Here is a 19,871-nt window from a genome sequence, read left to right as displayed (position 1 = left end):
CGCGGTAGTGCTCCCTTCTAGCCTAGCGAATGTGTCGTCCCGTTCGTCGTCACGGACGTATTTCCCGTAGAATATGAACGTGATCGCGAAATCGACAACCCTCGCGCCGTTCCTTCGGGCGACGGCCACCGCCGTCTCGAACGGAGGGATACCGGTGGCCGCGACCGGTAAGGTTCACAAGCCGAAAATTGCCGTTCCTCCTTCCGTCAGACGGACACTCCAGCAGACCACCTATCAGGTTCTTCTTACCGGACCTACGTGCGTAAGCTCGGGAGTCGCAGGTGCGTCCGTATTATCAGTCCGTTCTGCGCCACGAATTTGTCCCGTGAATGTCGCATCCCTCTCGGCATTAAATCGACCCGATATTCGCGCTATTCGCGATTATATAATCGATACGCGCACAGTCGCGCACTTTGCAGGTCGCTGCGCTATCAGTCGAGCTTCAGGCCTGTAAAGGTACTCCAGAATAGCCTGCACTGACGTTGTAGATACGAATTAATAGATGAAAATCAATAGAAGATCCTGATAGGCTCCTTCCTACATCCTCCCCTGAAGCATTAATATAATCTGGATTTGTGTCTATTGCAGCCAGTACGCAGGTGCATCAGCGACGTTTGGCACACACCGACATTCAGTGGCCAGACTTCTCCCATTATCGCAAAGATGAAGTGCAAGATCCAAACGCAAAGTCACGGGACAGTGCGTCGTCCCGAAAGGGTGTCTCCTATCTTGTCGCAGCTGGCAAGTACATGGAAGATGTCTAGGGGTTGAGAAAATTACAAAAGTGAGAAAATTCATTGAGTATCTATGACTTCATTTGTCGAAATCTAATAAATCTGTTCACTTTTGTAATTTTCACCTCGTTTCAAGACACACAATCGACCATTCGATACATTTTAAATGTGACAAGTCGCTAACTAAATCATCTTCGAATTTGTGTATGCAGGTGGTTCCGTGGCTGGTGTCTATGGCGCGAAAGTCATAGTGCTCAACCTCGTTGGGATGCTGAGCGCATCGGCCGACGTACTCGCCATGTCGAAGATCGAGATAAAGCTCGACAGTATCCCCGAGGGCAAGAGCGCTGTCTTCAAGTGGCGCGGAAAGCCCCTGTTCGTGCGACACAGGTAATTTGAAATTACCGATGCTTGATGATTTATCGCTGTAAGAAGACGTTTTTGTACTTTATAACGTGATTATCATCTTCTATTTACAGAGGGGAAGCAGAAATCGCGACGGAAGGCAAGGTGGACGTTGCGAGTCTCCGCGATCCGGAAGAGGACAGCGCTCGCGTGAAGGATCCCAAGTGGCTGGTCGTTCTAGGCGTTTGCACGCACCTGGGATGCGTGCCCATCGCTAACGCGGGAGATTGGGGCGGTTATTATTGCCCGTGCCACGGGTCCCACTACGACGCCAGCGGTAGGATTAGAAAGGGACCGGCCCCGCTAAACCTCGAAGTACCACCCTACGAGTTCGTCGAAGGCAACGTGCTCGTTGTTGGTTAATGACTATTCGCGATATCTGTAGTCAAGTAATAAAATAATTTATGTATGATATGATGCTCCGTGGGCACACCTGCGCAACACCTTGTTAGCAACGCAAAGAAATTGGAGAAATGTGTGGTTTTGTATATTTCTTGAAACTTTATTGGAGAGCCTTCATTCGAACATCCGCTGATACATCCGCTGTGTCGGATTTAGAATAAATGTTAAGTGAAAATATCTTTTGTGAAGCTTAATTGCTCTTACCAGCGTACAGCTGTAAACTAGCGTTACAGTTTTACATAAGATATCAATGCGACGTGCGTACAACTTTTCGGAAAAGCAACGTCAATTCGCGGGCGAATTCGCCATTGCGTCCGGAAGCCCCGTATAAATGTAATTTCGTGTAAATCCTACGCAACCCCCATGCGTCCCAGCTACAACCGCGGCTGTAACTCGAGTTACAGGCAGGGGGTAGGGGGTAGGGGGTTGCGGCGATGCCGCCGCTTCCGCGAGGAGGCGCCAGCGGTCGACGGCGCGGCCGAAATCCCTGCTGCCGGCGAGCGGCGAGGGGGCCGCGAAGCGCGGCGACAATCGTCATTGCAATCGCCGGGCGATCGCTGCCGGTCTCACCTCGATCGCTCTCGTCGCTGCTGGCAGCGTACGGAGAAATCGCGCGCGGCGTGATCAATAGTCATTATCGCTCGCGGCCCGTGTTTTCGTGCCGTTTACGAGTTTGGAGTAATTGGAGTTGGCCGCGTTTTCGCCGGCCGGCGCGCCGCGCCGTCACTTATACTTGCCATTGTTCGCCGAGTTATATATTACGTATATAACACCGCGTATATATTACGTCCGCGCGCGCGTTAACCCCCTCGCCGACCAGCTGACTCTCCCACCCTCCGTCTCTCTTCTGTTTCTCTCTTTCTCTCCTCCCGGAACTGACACTCGGAACCGCCGCCGGCGACGCATCGCCGACGATGTATTGTCCGGTCGCGCGCCGTCAGCGAGCCGCGCCGCTCCGCGAAAGGGTTGAAAGCCGAGGGTAGGAGAAGGTCGTCGTCGCGGGAACAAGCGAGAAGGAAACGCAAGGAATTGAAGCGCGCCGCAATTGCCGGTGAGTAGCAAATGTATCGCGATGTATCGTCAAAAATTCTTTGTATCGCTCATCGAATTTAGCGAAAGCTTATCGATCTTTTTATTTTTTTAAGCGAATTCGAGTAATCGCGAATTGCCGAGACGGTCGTATGATTACGAGCATTGACAGGTACACGACGATAGAAAATATACTCGCGAAATAGGCCTCTAATATGTTTCTGCTCGTGTATCAGATCATTTTCATATCGCGAGGAATTTATTTCGATATTTAAACGCATAACGCGACTCGAATAACATCTGTTTTTTTTCTTTCTTTTTCACGACGCGTGATAAACAGGAGTGCCTTACACGTATCTTTTCGGCCGCGAATATTCCTCAAAACGCGATAAGTTTTCGGACGGCTTTTGTACTTTATTCCTAATTCAATTTGACGCGCCAGGCGGTTGCTCCAGTTTTTGCAAGTTTCTACAGCGTCGGAATAAACTTCTTGCCTTCGTCCCAGGGAATATCTCCTTTTTTTCCTCGGGGGGGGGGGGGGGGCACATGGAACGTCGCTTAGACTGCTCCGCGGTGTTGATATCGCATTCTTCTCCGTGGAATTTCATGCGCGCTCCGAAAGCCGGTACAGGCACGCGCACCCGCTACGTCGACAACAAATCACGAAAGCGGCAATAACAATCGATGACAGACAATTCTTCCCTCGTTTGCACTTTTTCGATAATATAATATTAATAACGTTTGTTTCTTTATTTTAATCAGGAGCTTTATTAATTAATTAATTCTTTGCCGGTCTGCTTGCATTTCTGTAGATATACATCGTTTCTTTTTTCTATATCTCGAAATAAAGTTTTTCTCGTATATAGCTTTTTGTTAATACTTGATACTATAAAGTTTATTTTAGGGACGTACATACTGATAAAGACATACCGCAAAGCTTATTTTTAATCGTCGTCTACAATGGCAGCAGAAGTATGCAGTAAGACGTAAGCGGTAAGCTATTGACCAACCACAGTCGATTATTCTTGAATTGTAAAAATCCCATTAGTCAATAGGTGCTTTCCATTTACATCAAAACTCAGATAATTCTCACTTGTGACGTCGTTCTATCCTTTTTGGCAATTAATGAATAATAAAGACAGAATGACATCACAAGTGAGAATTATCTGAGTTTTGATGTAAATGGAAAGCAACTAATAACTTACTGCTTACGTCTTACTGTATGCTCCTGCTGCCATTGTGGACGACGCTTTAGAGATGCGACGTTCACCCGCGCGCTAAGCTCTGTGAATTTGGAAATTGTCGAATCGATGATACATCGCACTTATATTTCAAATATAGCAAGCAGCGTCCTGATAATAATAACCGTTCAATGAGCACCGCGAGTTTTTTATACCAGTTATACATTTCGCACATTTCATCCCTTGTTTGGTAACACGGGTATCGGCACAAACGCGCTCGAGCCAGGGGGGGGGGGCATGTGTTTGTGATGTATCTGCACGTCTGCAGATCATCCAGCAATGATTTCCGTACATGTGAGCCGTGCTTTGCATCCCGATAACGGTTCGCGAAAACAACCACCGCACTGCCGCTCCTCGCAACACTTCGGGGCTTCGTGCGCGCTCTGACCTTTATATTTCTATTTACGTAAATAAAGACATTGTTCATCGTCGGTTTTATGTCGTGCGGTACGTTGATGCATATTCAAAATTCACGCGAGGAGCAGTCGGAGTCGGACCAATGATCAATAGACCTCGATCGGCCAGCACATTAGGTTCGTAAAGCTTCTTTTAAAGTGGAACGAGAAAAAACGCTCTGGACGGTGATAAGAGACGTTCGTAAAGTTCGCATTAACACTGGCTTAACAGAACAGTGGCGTTTCGTGAAAAATATTAGCATACTCGATAGCAGACTCTCAATCACGGCGGAAATCAGGGAAGCACAAAGGTGAGATTGTATACAATATTATCAGAAAAAAGTCAGAGATATAACGGAAGTATATGATACTCGTTCGCGTGTCCCGATATTTTTCCCCCATCGATCAATTGTCCGAAATGCGTGCTCTCTTTCGGCGATCTCGCCCGTCCGCCCTTCTCGGCCGCCCCTCGCGCAACCTTGTTCTGGCCGAGACTGTACTCGTTGTTCACAAAGACGATCGTTACCCACCCCGGGTGAGGATCTCCAAGAAAGTTGCAAGTGCAAAGGCTGCGAGCGGGCACGAGTTGCGATGCAAATGCCGTCGGGTTCCTGGCATTCTAATTCTTATGCGTCAGCGAGCGAGAAAACGCGACCGAGAGTGCGGCGCGCGCGCGCGCGCACGGAAGAAGGGAGCTGCTCGCTGTCTTCTCTCGCAGGATCCAGTTTCCCTTTTTCGGTTTTTCTCTCTCTTTCTCCCTTTCTGCCTCACCTCTCGCCTCCGACGGCGCAGGACGAGACTTCTCTTTGCTGCTTTGTGCCCTGCATCCACCGAGCGCACTCGTTCTCCCTCCTGCGCGCGCGTATGCGTGTGCGTATCCGTGCGCGCACGCGAAATTGCGTGCCGTCGTAACGAGAGAAAGAAAGACGGAAAGAGAGGGAGAGAAAGAGAGAGAGAGAGAGAGAGAAAGAGAGAACGGAACCCCGCCGCAACACGCGGGCCTTCACGCTGGAGGAGAATCAATAGATGTGCGTTGCATCTTGCCCCTCCTCGTCCCCCCGCGGCCCCCTCTTCACGCGTTTTCGGCTGCCACCCTTCTGCCACTGACTCCGACCTTCGCACGCGGGCGCGTACTTCGCCGTGTACTTCGCGAGCAGCGATTTACGATTTATGAGGCACGCCGGCGATCCTAGATTCGCGAACGTTATTAATGCAAGGAATACGCGGAAGAATCTCAAAATCAATCGACGAAACGTACGAAAGATTTCGTGTAGGTGTGCGATGCACTTTTTATCATGTTATTCGTCTAACTTTGCGCTCGATATGAAATGCGAAATGTTACCTTCCTTATCGAATCCGTAATTCTTGCGAGATTGAATTTAATTCTTATAATTTATGTGGATAAGAAGCGAGATAGAGGAACTGTATTTTTTTTCTCTCGTTTCGCGTCAATGAATCGATATGGGCGTTATCCGTGAAAGGTCGAAAGTTCATCAGCGGCTAAATCTACTCGTGCGAGCTAATTTATTAGCTCGCACGTACTTTCCGCTACGCCTCGATGGACCGTACGCCCTTTTGTACGCTTTTTGTAACTTTTCCGTAACCCGTTCGCGTTACCGGTTTTGTCTACCGTGTCGTTGCGTTTCGTACGCCATATTAGCCACCCTAGCTTGCCTACACCGTCGCGCGCGCGCGCGCGCGCGATCCTATCGTCTAGGAACTTGGCGCATAAATCAAGATACGGTGGCGGATAAAGGCCAATTGCCACGTAGTCCTAGAAAATGGTATAATTTGGTATGTACGCTCGGCTCGTATTTTCGACGTCGAACTTCCCGCGGCCGCTTCGATTGCCCGTAAAGATATCTGTGTGAATGTCAGCCGCCCTTTTTGACCGCCTACTGAATTATTTACAGCGATGATTGTCGCTAAGAAAGCACACACCTTTCGCCGGCTCTATGCCGATACAAATGTAATTAGGAAGGGTTAAATTAAGGAATATATCTGTTACGTTTCCTGGATGGTTTCCCAAAATCTATTAATTGTAAGACCAACGGAATCGAAGTTTCTCAGAAGAACGTTTTCTGATGACTTTCTTTGCGACTTTCATTGTTTATACATAAAAATATTGGTTACGCGTTAGTGCTGCATTTTTCATATTGACATAAAGTTCGAGCGTCAAGGAGGTGAATTATTCATCGTCTGGGGGCGAAAGCTGTGGGAAAACTGTTCTTGAAATTTCTCTCCTCCGTTAAATCATACGCCCCGGCCTTCATTTTCAGCTCTGTGACGACAGAGATTGAATATCCCCTGCGTCTTCGTGAGAGAAAGACCGGAGTCGTTGCGGTATCTACTGTCTCGCTATATTACGCAACGACGTGCGACACCCCTCGAGGAGAAATAATAGCGCCGCAAATAACGGCCGTTGCCTTCTTTTCGTCGCATCGTCGCTGGGCATCGAAAGGAGACCCTCGACTTTAAGCGCCGCGACGCTGCGTGCATCGCGTCGCGTTAAATAGATACCCGAAAGTAGCGACAAGGTTTGGAGGTCGATAGGACGGGAGCGAGATCGAAAGCGAGACCGCGAAGGGAAAGCGGCGAAAGCGAGAGCGCGCGGGGTAATCGTAATCATAAACACACAACCCGGCGCAGCGTGGGCGAAAGAGGGAGGAGGAGAAGAGAGAGAGAGGAGGGAAAACGGAGGGAAAACGGAGGGAAGCTCTGGATGAAAGGGAAAGGAAGGGAGCGAGGGTGGAAGGATAAGTGAGAGTGAAGGGGGGCGGGGGCGGCATAAGGGGGCGCGTAGAGAGGGCGGTGGGCGAGTGAGAGGCGCAGGTGAAAGTGAAGCGAAGGTGGTCGAGTTAGAGCGGCAGCATTCGGGGAGGGTGAAAGGAGGTTAATGATTAGTTCTTCCGAGGTCGGGGGCTGTTGCCGGGTGCAGGTTGCTTGGCTCTTCCCCTTGGCCGCCCTTTTCCTCCCCCTTTCTCCTTCGCATCATCATCCTCCTTCTCCTTCCTCTCGCTTCCTGCCGCCATTCCGCGTTTTCCCCTCTCGCGCCGATATCTCCTCCTTTCCCCTCGGTCCCTTTATCATTCTCTTCAACCCCCTTCGTGGCTCTCGGCCATTCTGCCAACCTCCAAAAATTCAGACCCCCCCCCCACCACCACTATCGCTGAAGCTACGCACGCACGACGAAGTTTGAAGGCTTGCAAGGTTGTTCTCCCCTCCATCCCGGGTTGATCTCAGGAACGTGTCGATTCTTTATGGGGCCATCCTAGAAGCCGCGGAGTATATATGTGTGTGTGTGTGTATATATATATGTGTGCGTTTGAAGAATTTCTATTTTGGCAGGAATCTTATCGGTATTTGAGATTTTCTTGGGTTCGAAAGGCGCTGCATTCGTGACATTTTTCCTGTTATTTTGATGGATTCCGATAATGGACCAATTATCGATCGTCACACAAACGTTATATACGTGTATTTTCTATTACATTACGAATCCGCGTTGAAGTAAACTTTGAACCTGTTGACGTTTCCTACGAGGACATTTCTATTTTCATTGTTCGGCATTACCACTTACCGCAGCATATAGTTAAAAGTTAAAATATACTCTTACGCTATTAAAAGCTTCTCGATTATGCGCATTATTATAGGCTCGAGGTAAAAATATTACGCGGTTCGTATTACGTCGGCGTAGGTCGGCGCGCTGCATAATGTAGCAAGCGAGTCTTATATCGATCCCGAAATTGGTGGCATCTTCACGCTCGAGAGAGGACGCATTCAGAGTCACCTGCCTAATCTGACTAACAAATTTTATGCAGGGGACAAGTGCCGTGTACATATACTGATATACACCGACCTCCAATCTTAATGATTAGAACGCGGCTGCTTTCTAACGCTTTCCTCGAGCGCGTTAGAAAGATTTTGTAAAGCTCAGCCCGTGTTCATGTACGATGATTTCGAATGCAGGTGCACGACCCTTCGCGTCGTTAAGAACGGTCGGCCGTAACCACCGCCGCGCATAAATATTGAATTCAAGCCAACCAAAGCTCATTTTATGAAAATTCATGTTAGGGTCCCCGTACCGTAAGAGGATAATTGCAAATTATCGTCCTGAGTTTTGATGATTGATAAAAGAAATCTTTTTCCAAATCTCGGTTTTTTTAGGTGAAATTTCTATTCATTCGCGCAATTAAAATTACGCTTAAAATAAGCTTGAATAGGTCTATATTTATATCTACGGAAATCATATGTGCGACATTTAAAGTAACTAATAGAAACACGTCTGTTTATTTTTATGGCATTTTATACGCTCGAATTTTTTAAGTTTTCCCCTCGAGCATAAACTCTGTTTACTTGCACCACGACTTCGCCGGTGAATCAATCGGCCGCGATCGACGTGGTGTATTTCAGCGTTTCTACCGTCCCACATGATGCCCTTCGGCATTTTCTGCTGCGTCCATTACGTAGCAACGAGCTTATTTTGTCGATTCCTCGGCGGCGCCGCCGCGTCCGGTGCTTCCGTTCTTCGTTATCCGGTAGCCGGTAGTTAAATTATTTTATCGATTGCGCGAAAGAATTTCTCTTCTCCCACGCGAAAGAGCGAAAGAGAAAATAGAAGAAGAGAAAAAAAGTAGAAGGCGAGGAAGAAAGGTTCGCCGTGGCCGCTCGCCACCCCTTGCAGCGTCAGCCCTGGCTCCCTAACGGCCTCCGAGGACTTTCCAGCGAAAGTGATGGCCGTGGCTGCGTAGGAAGGGCGCCGGGAGAACGATGCGAGGGTGGCAGTGGCGCGGTGGTGGTCCGTGTTCTCAGCTCTCCCGCGGGAGGGGAGGGGGGTTGGCAGAATCGTCGTTGACGGAGGGGTTGGTCGGCCGCGAGGGAGGTCGACTTCGGAGGACGGTAGGAACGGTAGGAAGGGCGATACGATAGCGAAACCAGCGCGCGAGGGTTGACGGGGGTGGATGCGAGGGCGGGGGGAGGATAACGCCGGTAACCTTGCAACCCTCTTGCGCGCTCGAGGAAGGGGAAAAGAGACTGGAATCCCGCGGCCGCTGGAGGGGTGGCTGCCGGCCGCGGGCTTGCGAAGGCAGTCGGGGGTGCAGTCGCGCACCAGGGTGGCAGTGACGGGCGTGACGTAGTCGGAGGAGGATGTACGCCCCTGTTGGCGAGGGCCCCAGCAACCAACGACCATCCCTGGTCAATCCATGGTGGCTTCATCCGCCAGGTACGGCCGACCAGTTGTTGCTGTTATTGTTGTCGTTATTGTGTCGTGCCTCCTCTGTACCTGTCGCGTTATCGACAGGTCGGGCGTCGATGTCGTTTCGGGAATCTTTCGTGGAGATACTTGTTTGTTTTGATCGCGAATCGCGTGATCGATGCGTGTGGGGCGTGGGAAGTCGCGGGGGGGGAGGGGGCGACTTTGAACTTGAGTCTCAGTTGTAGCGATGCTACAGGGAGGAAGGATGTAAAGCTTGCTCGCGAATGCGACTACATGGTGTGAAATAGTGAATTTTTATAGATAGCGGCTTATGGTTGGTGAAACGATCGGGACGATTTGGTTTTAATATGTCAGTGGAAAAGAAAATTGTCAACTCGCGACGATTTTCGACGAAATAAATTGTTTTTCATAAGTTGTGTTTTAATTGTGTTCTGTCTGTGTTTCTCATTTAGTTCATTTTATTTGTATTGTGAACATTATAGGGACTAAAAATATTTACCCACGTTAATTATTCTAAACATTTTTATTTAACATTTTGCACTGCACTGTGCAGCTTGTAATATGAGTATATTTGTTAGAGCAACTATGACATTTTATTCGCAGCAGCGATCGAATAAATATGAAATTTTGGCGCAACAATACATAATTATCATATATTCCAGCGAGAGAAATAATTATCATATAATAAATATTATATAACTCTAATATCTCTATTCTCTCAAATGTGTTCTTAAAATATATCTACCTCAAAATTTATATTAGGCTGTTGAAACTCGCTATTCTAATTAATATTTAGGCGCTCACAATATTCTCACGGTAATATTGTTTTTCGCTGTTAATGCTCTGTGTATAACACTCTAACTATTTCGGCTAAATTACAGTTTGCGCGCTCGTTGAATTGCCGGCCATTATTACGCGCACATACCGTGATTTCACCGCTTCCTTTGTTTCTGCCTCTGTAAAGTGCGTGCACGTGCAGCGCAGCAGCAGCAAGCAGCACGTCGTCGTACGTGCATTATGCGCGTAGCGGTATCTCGACGGAAGTCGCGTTTATTTCATGGCGTCATAAAAACGGATCGTACATTCTGCTTCTTCCACCTAATTTCCCTCCCCGGTGTCGTCTGCGGCTTCGAAAAAACGCGCGTAGCTCCCGCGGGGCGGAACCTCCCGCTAACGACCTCCATTCGGGAAATTTATTGCGTTGCCGCGTTCGCCTTACACGACGACTAGAAAAACCATTCCTCCGCGGCACCGACCGCACGAAAAAGTCAACGCGACTTCCGCGTACGCGACGATTTTCGGGACCGTTTACTCGATGCTTCTTACTGAACGAGCCTTTCGAACAAAGCTCTCAGTGCGGGCTTGTTCCGTAACTCTTAATGACAGTTTCGTTATCGTTATATTTGCGTTGCGCAGATATTATATATGGTAAAAAATTTGCGCAACGACAATATAACGATAACGTAACTGTCGTTATAAAAGTTACAGAATAGGCCCACTGTATACTATGTATGTACTGAGACAACCGGGCTAGAAGAAAATTCTCGTCGGAACAATCTTTGCACCTTAGAGATTCTTTAGCTATCAGATTCCTTTCTGAAATTATATTGAGACCGTAACAATCGCGAAAAAGCGTAACAGCCGCGCCGTATCTATGAAAGAGCGAGGTACATTCAATTTGCTGACGACAAAGGTTCCGGGGAAGGAAACGCATTCTGGAAGCTTCACTTTCCACCCACACTGAGAAAAAAAATTTATTTCGTCCAATTAAAATATCTAGTCCGATACGTTCAACTAAACATTAGTTGAATTAACTAATTTTTGATTAAAAATATTGATGATTGAAACGGGAATAAACTTTACCTTTTTTAGTGCAACTTAATTGTTAAGTCAACCATTGGATTAACAACTGTACAAATTTAGTCCGTACAACCAATTTTTTTTTTCTCAGTGTACGAATCGGGGAACGATGTGCATCGGAGGAGGACATCGCTGATCTTGTGACGATCAAGTCCGCTAGTAGGAGCATACTGTTAAGTCGGCCCAATACGTAGGGCCACCGGCGGGAGGAACGAGCCCGCGAAAGAAAGAGAAAAAGAGGGGAAGTCGAGAACGAGCCGGACATAACCCGTAGAACAGTCCAATTCAGATCGTGCTTCGCGCTGGGCGTTTTCGGCGCGCACGCATCATTCGCGCTCCAGTACGACTTGGGGAAGGATAGTATCGTCCTCTCGGGATGATTGACATTGATTTCGCGTCCGCGCTGTGGCCATCACGTTGATTGTCGTAGTCGTAGCAAGTGGTTACGGTTGTTGCACTTCCCCGCGCATCTTCCTGCTTACCGTTCTTGTGAATGAGTCACAGTGATTCGCGCGCGCGTCGACGATTGCTCTTCCCGAGAGACGATACGCAAGCATGATCGTCGCGGCGAGAACGCATCCCTGGACGCGTTGCACCGAAGATTCGTGAGGCTGTAGTTACGGTGAGGGTGTTTCTTTCTTTTTTTCATTCCTTTGCGTATATTCGATGGGGCACAAAGCGATTTTATTTATCAATTGCGAATTAATTGTTTGCTGATAAATCACCGAAACGTTCGGAATATCGAAACGCGACGTCGAACCTTCGCTGCCAGCGGCATTTCTCGTTATCTCAAGGCGTGAGAGGCAAAGTTTTACGAGATATAAAAGTTGCAAGCTGCACGCAGATCGTCCCTAGAGACCGTCAATATCGACGCCCGAGCCTTGATTATTCGTCGCCGGCAAAAATGCGCTTACATCATCGCGCCTGATTGAAATGGATCTGCGATGATGATCCGCGAGAAAAACATCGCGTTATTTTACCTCCATCGGCGAACGCGTCAACCTTTTCTTTCGCGGCTAGATTTCATTTTAAAACATATTATATTACGCGCTGACAACCTGTTATCTCAAGCTAGTCTCGGAGAGACATTGACCTCCAAATTAGTTTTCGCTGCGCCTCGGCCCAATTAGCTTGCGGTGATGTATTAGCTATCTATATCTGTCTAGCCTATATAGATTCCGAGTTCGCCATGGCAGCTTCCTCAATAGCAAATATAAGCCTTTATATATAGGAATAGGTAATAACGAAACGCGTATTATACTACTGTTTTCCTAAAATAATGGACGGGGCAATTCAATTTGTACAATCCTTTCAACGTCCTTTCCTAAGGGGGGGATACGCGAATGAAATGAAATCAGAGCGAAATTACGTATTGTCTTGATAATCCACGCGAGTTATCTTTTACTGTTGAAACAGAGAACACACATCTCCCTCCTCCCTTTACTCGAACCGTTCTATTATCGTCGTCAAACGTATTTGCGCTTCTCGCTCTGGCATTTTCATCGGGCTAACCAACCCTTTGGGTGCGCTTCCTCAGACGATTACTGCCGGGATTCATGCAAATATCTCTTCCTCCTTCACCTCTCGTTCCTATCTTCGGTCGAAGGCAGGATGCTGTGGCCCTAGCAGAGACGGCTACAGTATCGAACGTTTCTTTCCGAAGCAGTCTCTCCGCAGAATTTACTTTCTACGACTTTGACCCCTGTTCGTTTCCCAACTTTAATTTAGACGCGGCGATACTTTCTTCTTATTTACGTTTCAGTGTAAACCGTAATTCCGGTGTGAAGTATAAATTTTCGTTAATTGGGTAGATTGGATTGGCGAGCTTAATGAAAACGCACGTTTTTAATGGATACAGGAGCATCGCTGCATTCGGTGTCGCAAGCGTAGCTATAATGTATGAAAGAATTAAGACTAGGAACTCCCATCTATCTGTACGATTAAATTGTCGCTCATATCCCCCATACGCGACTTCAATTTGGCCGTAATAACGGCGGCACTTCCTATGAAAGCGCTAGCGCGCTCTCAAAGCGCATTGAGCGTATCAAGCACGCGGCGCTGCTTACAATCGAATCGAATCGGGATAGGCCCCGTATTCCAGTAACGCATTAATAACGGTTTCCTTCCTGGAAGAGAGAGGAAAGAAGAAAGAAGAAACCAACGACGACTTTCTCCTATTATCTATATCGCGTATATAAAAGGCGATTGCGCTTATTGCTAAAAGGCGCTCCACAAAAAATAGCATTCGCCGAATCAGGCGCCGCGCCGTTCTTATTTTTTTCGTCGAGCCACGATACGCGCTTTTCATGTAGGAGACCTCCCCTCCCCCCGCCCTCTCCTCATTTGCGTTAACTCGACATCACGACGGTCATTCTTTTCACTCGCCACCAGGCAATACCATCGTCGACCTTATCGCGTTCAACCATCCCCGTGACGAAGGCAAACGACGCTACTCGGACCACATCGCTCTCCTTTCTCTTTTCATTTCGCCCCAGAGTTGCCCAATTTTTCCTTCCTCGCAGAAGCTAGAATCGCCCCGCATTGCTCGGCCTGGCAAGCCGGCTGCCATCGACGTATATATCGAGTTACGGTATCGCGCGATTACGGAAGCTTACACGTATTACGCGAATGCAGGATCGGAGCCGCGTCTATTTTTATCCGCCTCGCGCGCTCGGTCGATTTTTTTTTGGCTTCTGCGAAATTTCCACGCGAATAAAGACGCCGGGTGCGAGTGAGAAAAATTCCGAGCGAGGGTGATACGTGTCCAGTTATTATATATCTTTCTCAGAACGGAGTCAAAACAGAATTGCAGATATAGGCACCCCCTTTCCGTATATATTTTCGAGAACCAGATCGAGAGAGGAGGACCGGAGCTCTGTTTTTCCAACGCACGAATGCGATGACATAATACTGCCGCCATAAGAGCGCCGAATTACGACGCTCTGGCGGACGCGCGCGCACATTGCCCCACACACGCACACACGCCCGCGACCTACACTGCAACGCGCGCCCGCGCGTTCGTGCACACGCCCGTGTTGCAACGACGTATGTATATACCCGCGTGCGTGCGCAACGCGGGTATACGCGTGTATGCGCGGCCAAGGCGCGTGTGCGGCCCCGCCGCGACCTTGAGCCTCCCTCTTGGACCCTCTCCTCTCCCTTTACCGATCAGCGTGCGTTTTGCCACCACGCGATGCCGCGGTCCCCACCTATTCCACCGCGATGCGTACATCTCCCTCCTCTTTTTCGGCCTCCTCCTCCTCCTCCTCCTCTTCCTCCTCCTTCTTCACCTCCTCCTGCACCTCTCTCTCCCCGCGCTCCTCCTTTCACGCGGTTCCGGAGCCACGCAACTCTCTCGAGGCGCCTCCAACTCCTAAATTTCCCCTCCGCCTTCGCGCTTTTCGTGCCGCTGGTGGTTCCTAGCGATGGGCATCGATCGCACTGCTCCGCTGATTTTGGATCCGAATTCGAGCACGCTATATGACTATACCGGGCTTAGCGTTCTCGATTACGTAGATAAGAAAGTAATAAATTTCGAGATGGCCGAGATGAACACGTCAAATTTCACTCGGAGTATGCAAATTGCCTTCGGACATCTGCGCGCACAAGCGCTTACCCAAGGTTGTCACGCTCGAAGATTCTTTTTCTACCGCACGATTGCCGTATGTGACGTTCTACTCCCGCGATGCGGCCCTGGTTATACATTGGACGGAGAACGCGGTGGGGACGCGTGATACCTTAGAAGCGTTAGGGTCCGGGGAAGGAGAGGATAATGTTCGAAAATGAGACGAACAAGATAGAACGGCACAGCGCGCGCGCGCGCGTGCGAGAGAGCAAAAGAGTAAAAAAGTTCTTCAGCGCAGAAAGAGATAGAGTGAGAAAAAAATAGGAGGGGAGCACCGCGAGAGTCGAAACTTCTAGCCTTAAGCAATCGCTTGGCCGTTCCAGCGATCCCTACCCCTCCGAGGAAGCCGCCGAATCGTCAATTCCCCGCCCGTGGCCACCCACCCGGTGGCCCCCTTTCCCCCGGTGGTTCCGTGTTTTGCCGGGTGCCCGACTAGAGCACCGAAAATCCCCCCTTCCCACACGCTTCGTTCCGTGTAACCGCATTTGCATCGCCACCGATGACCCATATTCACACTCTTCTCGGCGATATACCAGCAGCGGCGGCGGTCCCTCAGTGTTGCGCTCTCCCTCGTCCCTCTCTCTCTCTCTCTCACTCTTCCTGGCTCCCTCTTGAACGGTCCGTTCCCGTCCCCCTGTCGTCTCGCGGTACCGCGTTGCCGCCTCCTCGTTCCCTCTCGCTCGCGCCCGCGATTTTTCGGCTCCCGCGCGGCGGTGGACCCTCCCGCACGGCGACCGCGCGTACCCGGGCCCGGCCGCACCGCGACGACAGTCACGCGCGATTCGTTCATGTGCTGATGCGCGATGCAAGCCGGTGACTCGATTTCGGCCAGCAAGTGCGTATAGTCAGTCGTCTATTCAGTGCCCGCGCAACCGGTGCGTCATTGGTCCCGGAAACCGCGCACAGTAGGATACTCGAGGATTCTGCTTTTCGCGCGCAATTTACGCACCCTCTAGGTGATACAACGCACAGTGGACACACTGCCCGGATTATGCGCCGCACGGAACACACGTGCGTGCGGTGCCGAACTCCGTAACTTTTCTTTTGTCCTCTGTTCCGGCGTATACGCATACGCATACGGCGGCCGTGTCCATCCGGGACGCGAAACAGGGACCAAAGTGCATTTCGGAGTAGCGTCGCCGGTTGTCGTTGTTGTCGCCGTTACGTCGTTGCCGTCGAGATCCGTGAATGAAGTCGGAGCGGCTGTTCCGCCCGTGCGCGTTGACACGCCCCTGCCATCGGTAAGGTCTCTCCTCTTCGCGCTTGGCGTTCTTTATCGCGGGCGTCACGGAAATGCGGTGGAATTTTGACATGGCGCGGCCGGCATCGTGTGATCGCGCTTCGTGACTGCTGTGATAGGCGAACTCCGCGTCTCCGGCGAACTGGAATATTGTCCGTGCCCCGCGGTGTTCTCACCGCGTTCACGACGAAACCGCGCGCGCGAAACCGCGGCCGCTGGACCTTGTCCGATAGTTTCTCTGTCACGTAAACATATTACGTGCGGAGCACCAGTGAATCGTAAGAGGTATGTCGCGATTGTGAGGTATCTGGTATCTCCAAGTTATCAACATCCAACATTCGCAGCTGGTGACGTTGGCCGTCACGATACGCCGCGATCTGTTATAATTCTTTCATGGATCGCGCGCGTTCATTCACGGAACGAGATTTTATTTCGATATAGCATACATTAACTCGGCAGTTGCATACAATAGCGAATAATGTATCGAGAAAATTTATGCGAAAATGTGAATTTCTCGATACAAAATGCCTCCTCCATGTGTGTCAACTTTTGAAACATATTGGCAATTTTATCAAACTATTAATCGATTTATATTTTTTTCGAAATTTAACTATATTTCGGCGAGAGAGAAAGAGAGAGAGAGAAAGAGAGATCTGTGGATAACCCAAACTGCTTTCTGCGTAGCTGGACGAGCAATTGGGCACGAGCGCGATCAAGAAGGTAAATATCCATTGGAAGGTGGCTGCGAGAGGAGTGGTGAGGATCACGGAGTTGAGCCTAAGGGTGGCATCATGGACTCTCATCAGCAGCAGTTCTGCCTCAAGTGGAACAGTTTCGGCAGCAATCTAGCAACGACGTTCTCGAATTTATTCAAAAGCGAGAGTCTCACCGATGTCACCCTGTTCTGCGAGGGTAAGTTCCGTCACATGTGAAAACCTTATCCTTTCTCCTTACGATCTATACGCGTATCCTTTTCGACGAATGAGTTTCCCAGCGAAATAATTCTTTGACACGATTCAATAATAGAAAAACATTCTACCGGTCGAATCACGGAATATTCCGAGAAATTATTAGATGTAAAGCAATCGTTGAATATTTCGAAGAATTTATTAGATGCAACGCGATAATAAGAGTAAAAGTTAGACTGAAGAATTCGGCCGGCTATTCCAAGACTTTGACTCCTCGGTCTCACTTATGCAGGCAGAAGGTCGCTTGACAACGCGCAAAAAGAAGCGCGACTCCTTCGTCGAATTGCATTCGCTTCGTAATAATTCTGACGTCACACGCGCTGCATTTATCGATACATTTAAGTCGGATCTAAGCGACGAGAAAGTTTCGTGTTTTCTCGCGCGAGCATAAAAGACAATTTCGAGCTTTCACTTTTTCGACATCACTTTCAAATGCCCGGGGAGCACCTGAAGGTTCTTTCACCGTTATCGCTCGATAGAACACCACGGGCTCTCTCGTGACCGCGCGCGATCGGACGTGCTGACGCGTTGCAATTAATGCAGCACCGGCCATGTAATCGACGCTCATCAATTTAACGCGTGATATAAATTAATTCGATATTCAATTATTTCCCAATGTAAATGTCACGTGTTACACAAATGGTGATCAAACGCGACGACGAGTTCTTGCGTCAATATCGCATATTGACTTCTTTTACATACCTAAGCCAAAAGAGATGGACTAAAACCATTCCTGACTCGTTTTCTAACAGACCGCCGCCGCGCCGTAACGATGATTGAATGAATAAGATATCCTTTTCTCTTTCTAAGCTAGCGGAATTTTAATGAGAAGCTTTATAAATTTACAGAATGTCCTTTATATATGTTCGACATAGTAGGTGATCGTCAAAAATATAATAAACGATTGCCAGTATAATTACCTTTTGCCAGATATAAAATTTAATAGAAGAGATGTGATTCCTTGCGTGATTTACGCGACAATATGCTGAAAAATATATTCACGAAAAAAAAAAGGGAAATCGGTAAATATTATTTGACTGGCGTAATAACAGGATGATCGTTTGGAGAATTAGCATAGTGTAATAGAAAACCGATGAGGAATTTCGCTTTCTTAATTTTGCGCTTTATAAAATCGCGTCCGACCAAACGCGAGTCGCGACTCCTTGCGCGAAAGGGCCGGCTGGCGGGCGCGTTGCATTCGCACGCTACCACTTCGCCGGCAAGTGGTACAAGTTCGCGACTGCATAGGAAGTGCAGGGGATAAACGGTTGGACCCGGCCCCCTACCCTCGTTGGCCACCCAATCGGCGCGGCGGCGCGCAGAGTCAGTCGGCGCGAGTCTCTCGGTCGTCGTTGCACAATGTTGGCGTCCGAGTGCAACGTACATGCACACGCACACATGCACATGCACATGCACGTGCAAACGGCGCGAATTTCCGTGTGCGCCTTCCCCACCGACGGCGACGCAGCGAATGCAACGGGCCGCTCTTGCGGCCCGTTCGCGCGAAACCGCAGTTCGCACCGAGCAGCGATGCAACGCGCTCGTTTCAGGGTTGCGATCGCGCGGATTCTCTCGCTCGATCGATGTTTTCGAAAACCAATTAGTGTCGAAATCTTTCGCGTAACGAGGTCTCGCGTTGCTTGGAATGCGATAAACAAGAATGCGTAACCGATGCTTTTAAAAGTGTAAACAGATCGTAGAAATCGATCAGTGTCGAGGAACTTTTCGTCATCTCGAAGTGATGTAAACACGTATTATGGTCATTTATGTTTTGTGTAATAAGCGTATTATACACGCGGCGCAGATACGCGGTTTACGGCGAACACGGGGCGAATCGAAGGGTCGCGGCGACGTCAATAAAATTCGGAAGGACTTATCAGTGGAAGTGCGCGCGCGATAACGGCGCTATGCCAGTACGTGAAAGCCAGAGATATTCGCCACTTTATCGTTCGCGCTGAATAAACAAGAATGTGCAACTTTCGGCAAACGTTCTTTACGCCCCGCTTTTCGACGCGACCGACTAATGCAGAACGTATACATATGCGCGCGGGCGCGATAACGCGTGTGTATATTTAAAGATTGACTCAGTGTTCCTCTAAGAGCGCGGCGCGCGTCAAGTCGAGAGCGTTCCGATCGATCGACTAATCTTCATCGCATACGAGGACCATAGAATTGGTCAAGTTAATTGACCAGTTGGCACACCACTTGCCGCGCGAGTCTTTTTTTTTTCCTCGTCACGGTCTTCGTAATTATTTAGTGATCGATGAAGTGGCATCGTCAGCTTCTCGATATTCCGGTTACGGCCCGAACTTCCAGATGCAGTTGCGACGACTGCGTTGTTCGGACTTGAAGAGATTTAATAACGTTGAAATGTAAGTGATATTATTTATCAGTATGTTTTCTGAACACGTGTCGCGCCTTTCTCTCTCTTGTTATTGTTATTACATTTCCTGGACTTGAGTATAAAGGCACAAGATTTTATATTAAGAGAAATTCGGTCTATCACTTTTATAACCGTCACTTATTTACATGCTATTATTCATTCCTCTTAATTGATAAGGATAAACGGCCTTAATGGAGCACGTGCAATCATAATCGGCAAAACATCGGACGAGCTAAACACTGCGTCGAGTAAACTAATTTATCACGTACTGGTCTCTGATATCTATCCGACATACAAACCGGATAAGTATACCGCATAAGAGCGATAGTACTATCTCTTGCAGTTAGGCCGTAAATGTACGAACTTATAGCGAG

The 19,871-nt window shown here is 48.8% G+C and overlaps 2 protein-coding genes across 6 annotated transcripts in view; both read left to right on the top strand.

Moving 5' to 3' along the window:
- Positions 1–1,718, top strand: Rfesp (Rieske iron-sulfur protein). Of its 2 annotated transcripts, none has more exons than XM_071781057.1 (4): positions 1–281; positions 589–741; positions 947–1,124; positions 1,214–1,718. In XM_071781057.1, the coding sequence occupies exons 1-4, from the start codon at positions 74–76 to the stop codon at positions 1,500–1,502; spliced, it is 828 nt and encodes a 275-aa protein (XP_071637158.1). In that variant the 5' UTR covers positions 1–73; the 3' UTR covers positions 1,503–1,718. The 2 variants fall into 2 exon arrangements, with proteins under 2 accessions (XP_071637158.1, XP_071637159.1); XM_071781058.1 differs by having other exon boundaries at positions 2–167.
- Positions 1,719–2,015: 297 nt separating this feature from the next.
- Positions 2,016–19,871, top strand: part of Chinmo (Chronologically inappropriate morphogenesis) — a 54,222-nt gene continuing 36,366 nt past the window's right edge. The window contains exons 1-3 of one of the 4 annotated variants that reach the window (XM_071781053.1): positions 7,038–9,427; positions 11,373–11,903; positions 16,831–17,058. In XM_071781053.1, coding sequence (XP_071637154.1) covers positions 16,938–17,058 — 121 coding nt within the window. In that variant the 5' untranslated portion in view covers positions 7,038–9,427; positions 11,373–11,903; positions 16,831–16,937. Of the gene's footprint in view, positions 2,593–7,036; positions 9,428–11,372; positions 11,904–15,727; positions 16,432–16,830; positions 17,059–19,871 lie in introns of those variants that run through there. The other 3 variants (XM_071781054.1, XM_071781052.1, XM_071781055.1) reach the window with 3 other exon arrangements.

Source organism: Temnothorax longispinosus, chromosome 6, assembly GCF_030848805.1.
Source record: "Temnothorax longispinosus isolate EJ_2023e chromosome 6, Tlon_JGU_v1, whole genome shotgun sequence".
NCBI lineage: Eukaryota > Metazoa > Arthropoda > Insecta > Hymenoptera > Formicidae > Temnothorax > Temnothorax longispinosus.
This window is presented reverse-complemented; position numbering and strand designations above follow the sequence as displayed.

What these genes read in the sequence shown, in the direction of transcription:
- Rfesp (XM_071781057.1), top strand. Translation starts at nt 74, where the DNA reads ATGAACGTGATCGCGAAATCGACAACCCTCGCGCCGTTCCTTCGGGCG. An exon ending in CTCCTATCTTGTCGCAGCTG is followed by an intron (nt 742 to 946) that starts GCAAGTACATGG and finishes TTGTGTATGCAG; the next exon opens with GTGGTTCCGTGGCTGGTGTC. An exon ending in CCCCTGTTCGTGCGACACAG is followed by an intron (nt 1,125 to 1,213) that starts GTAATTTGAAAT and finishes TTCTATTTACAG; the next exon opens with AGGGGAAGCAGAAATCGCGA.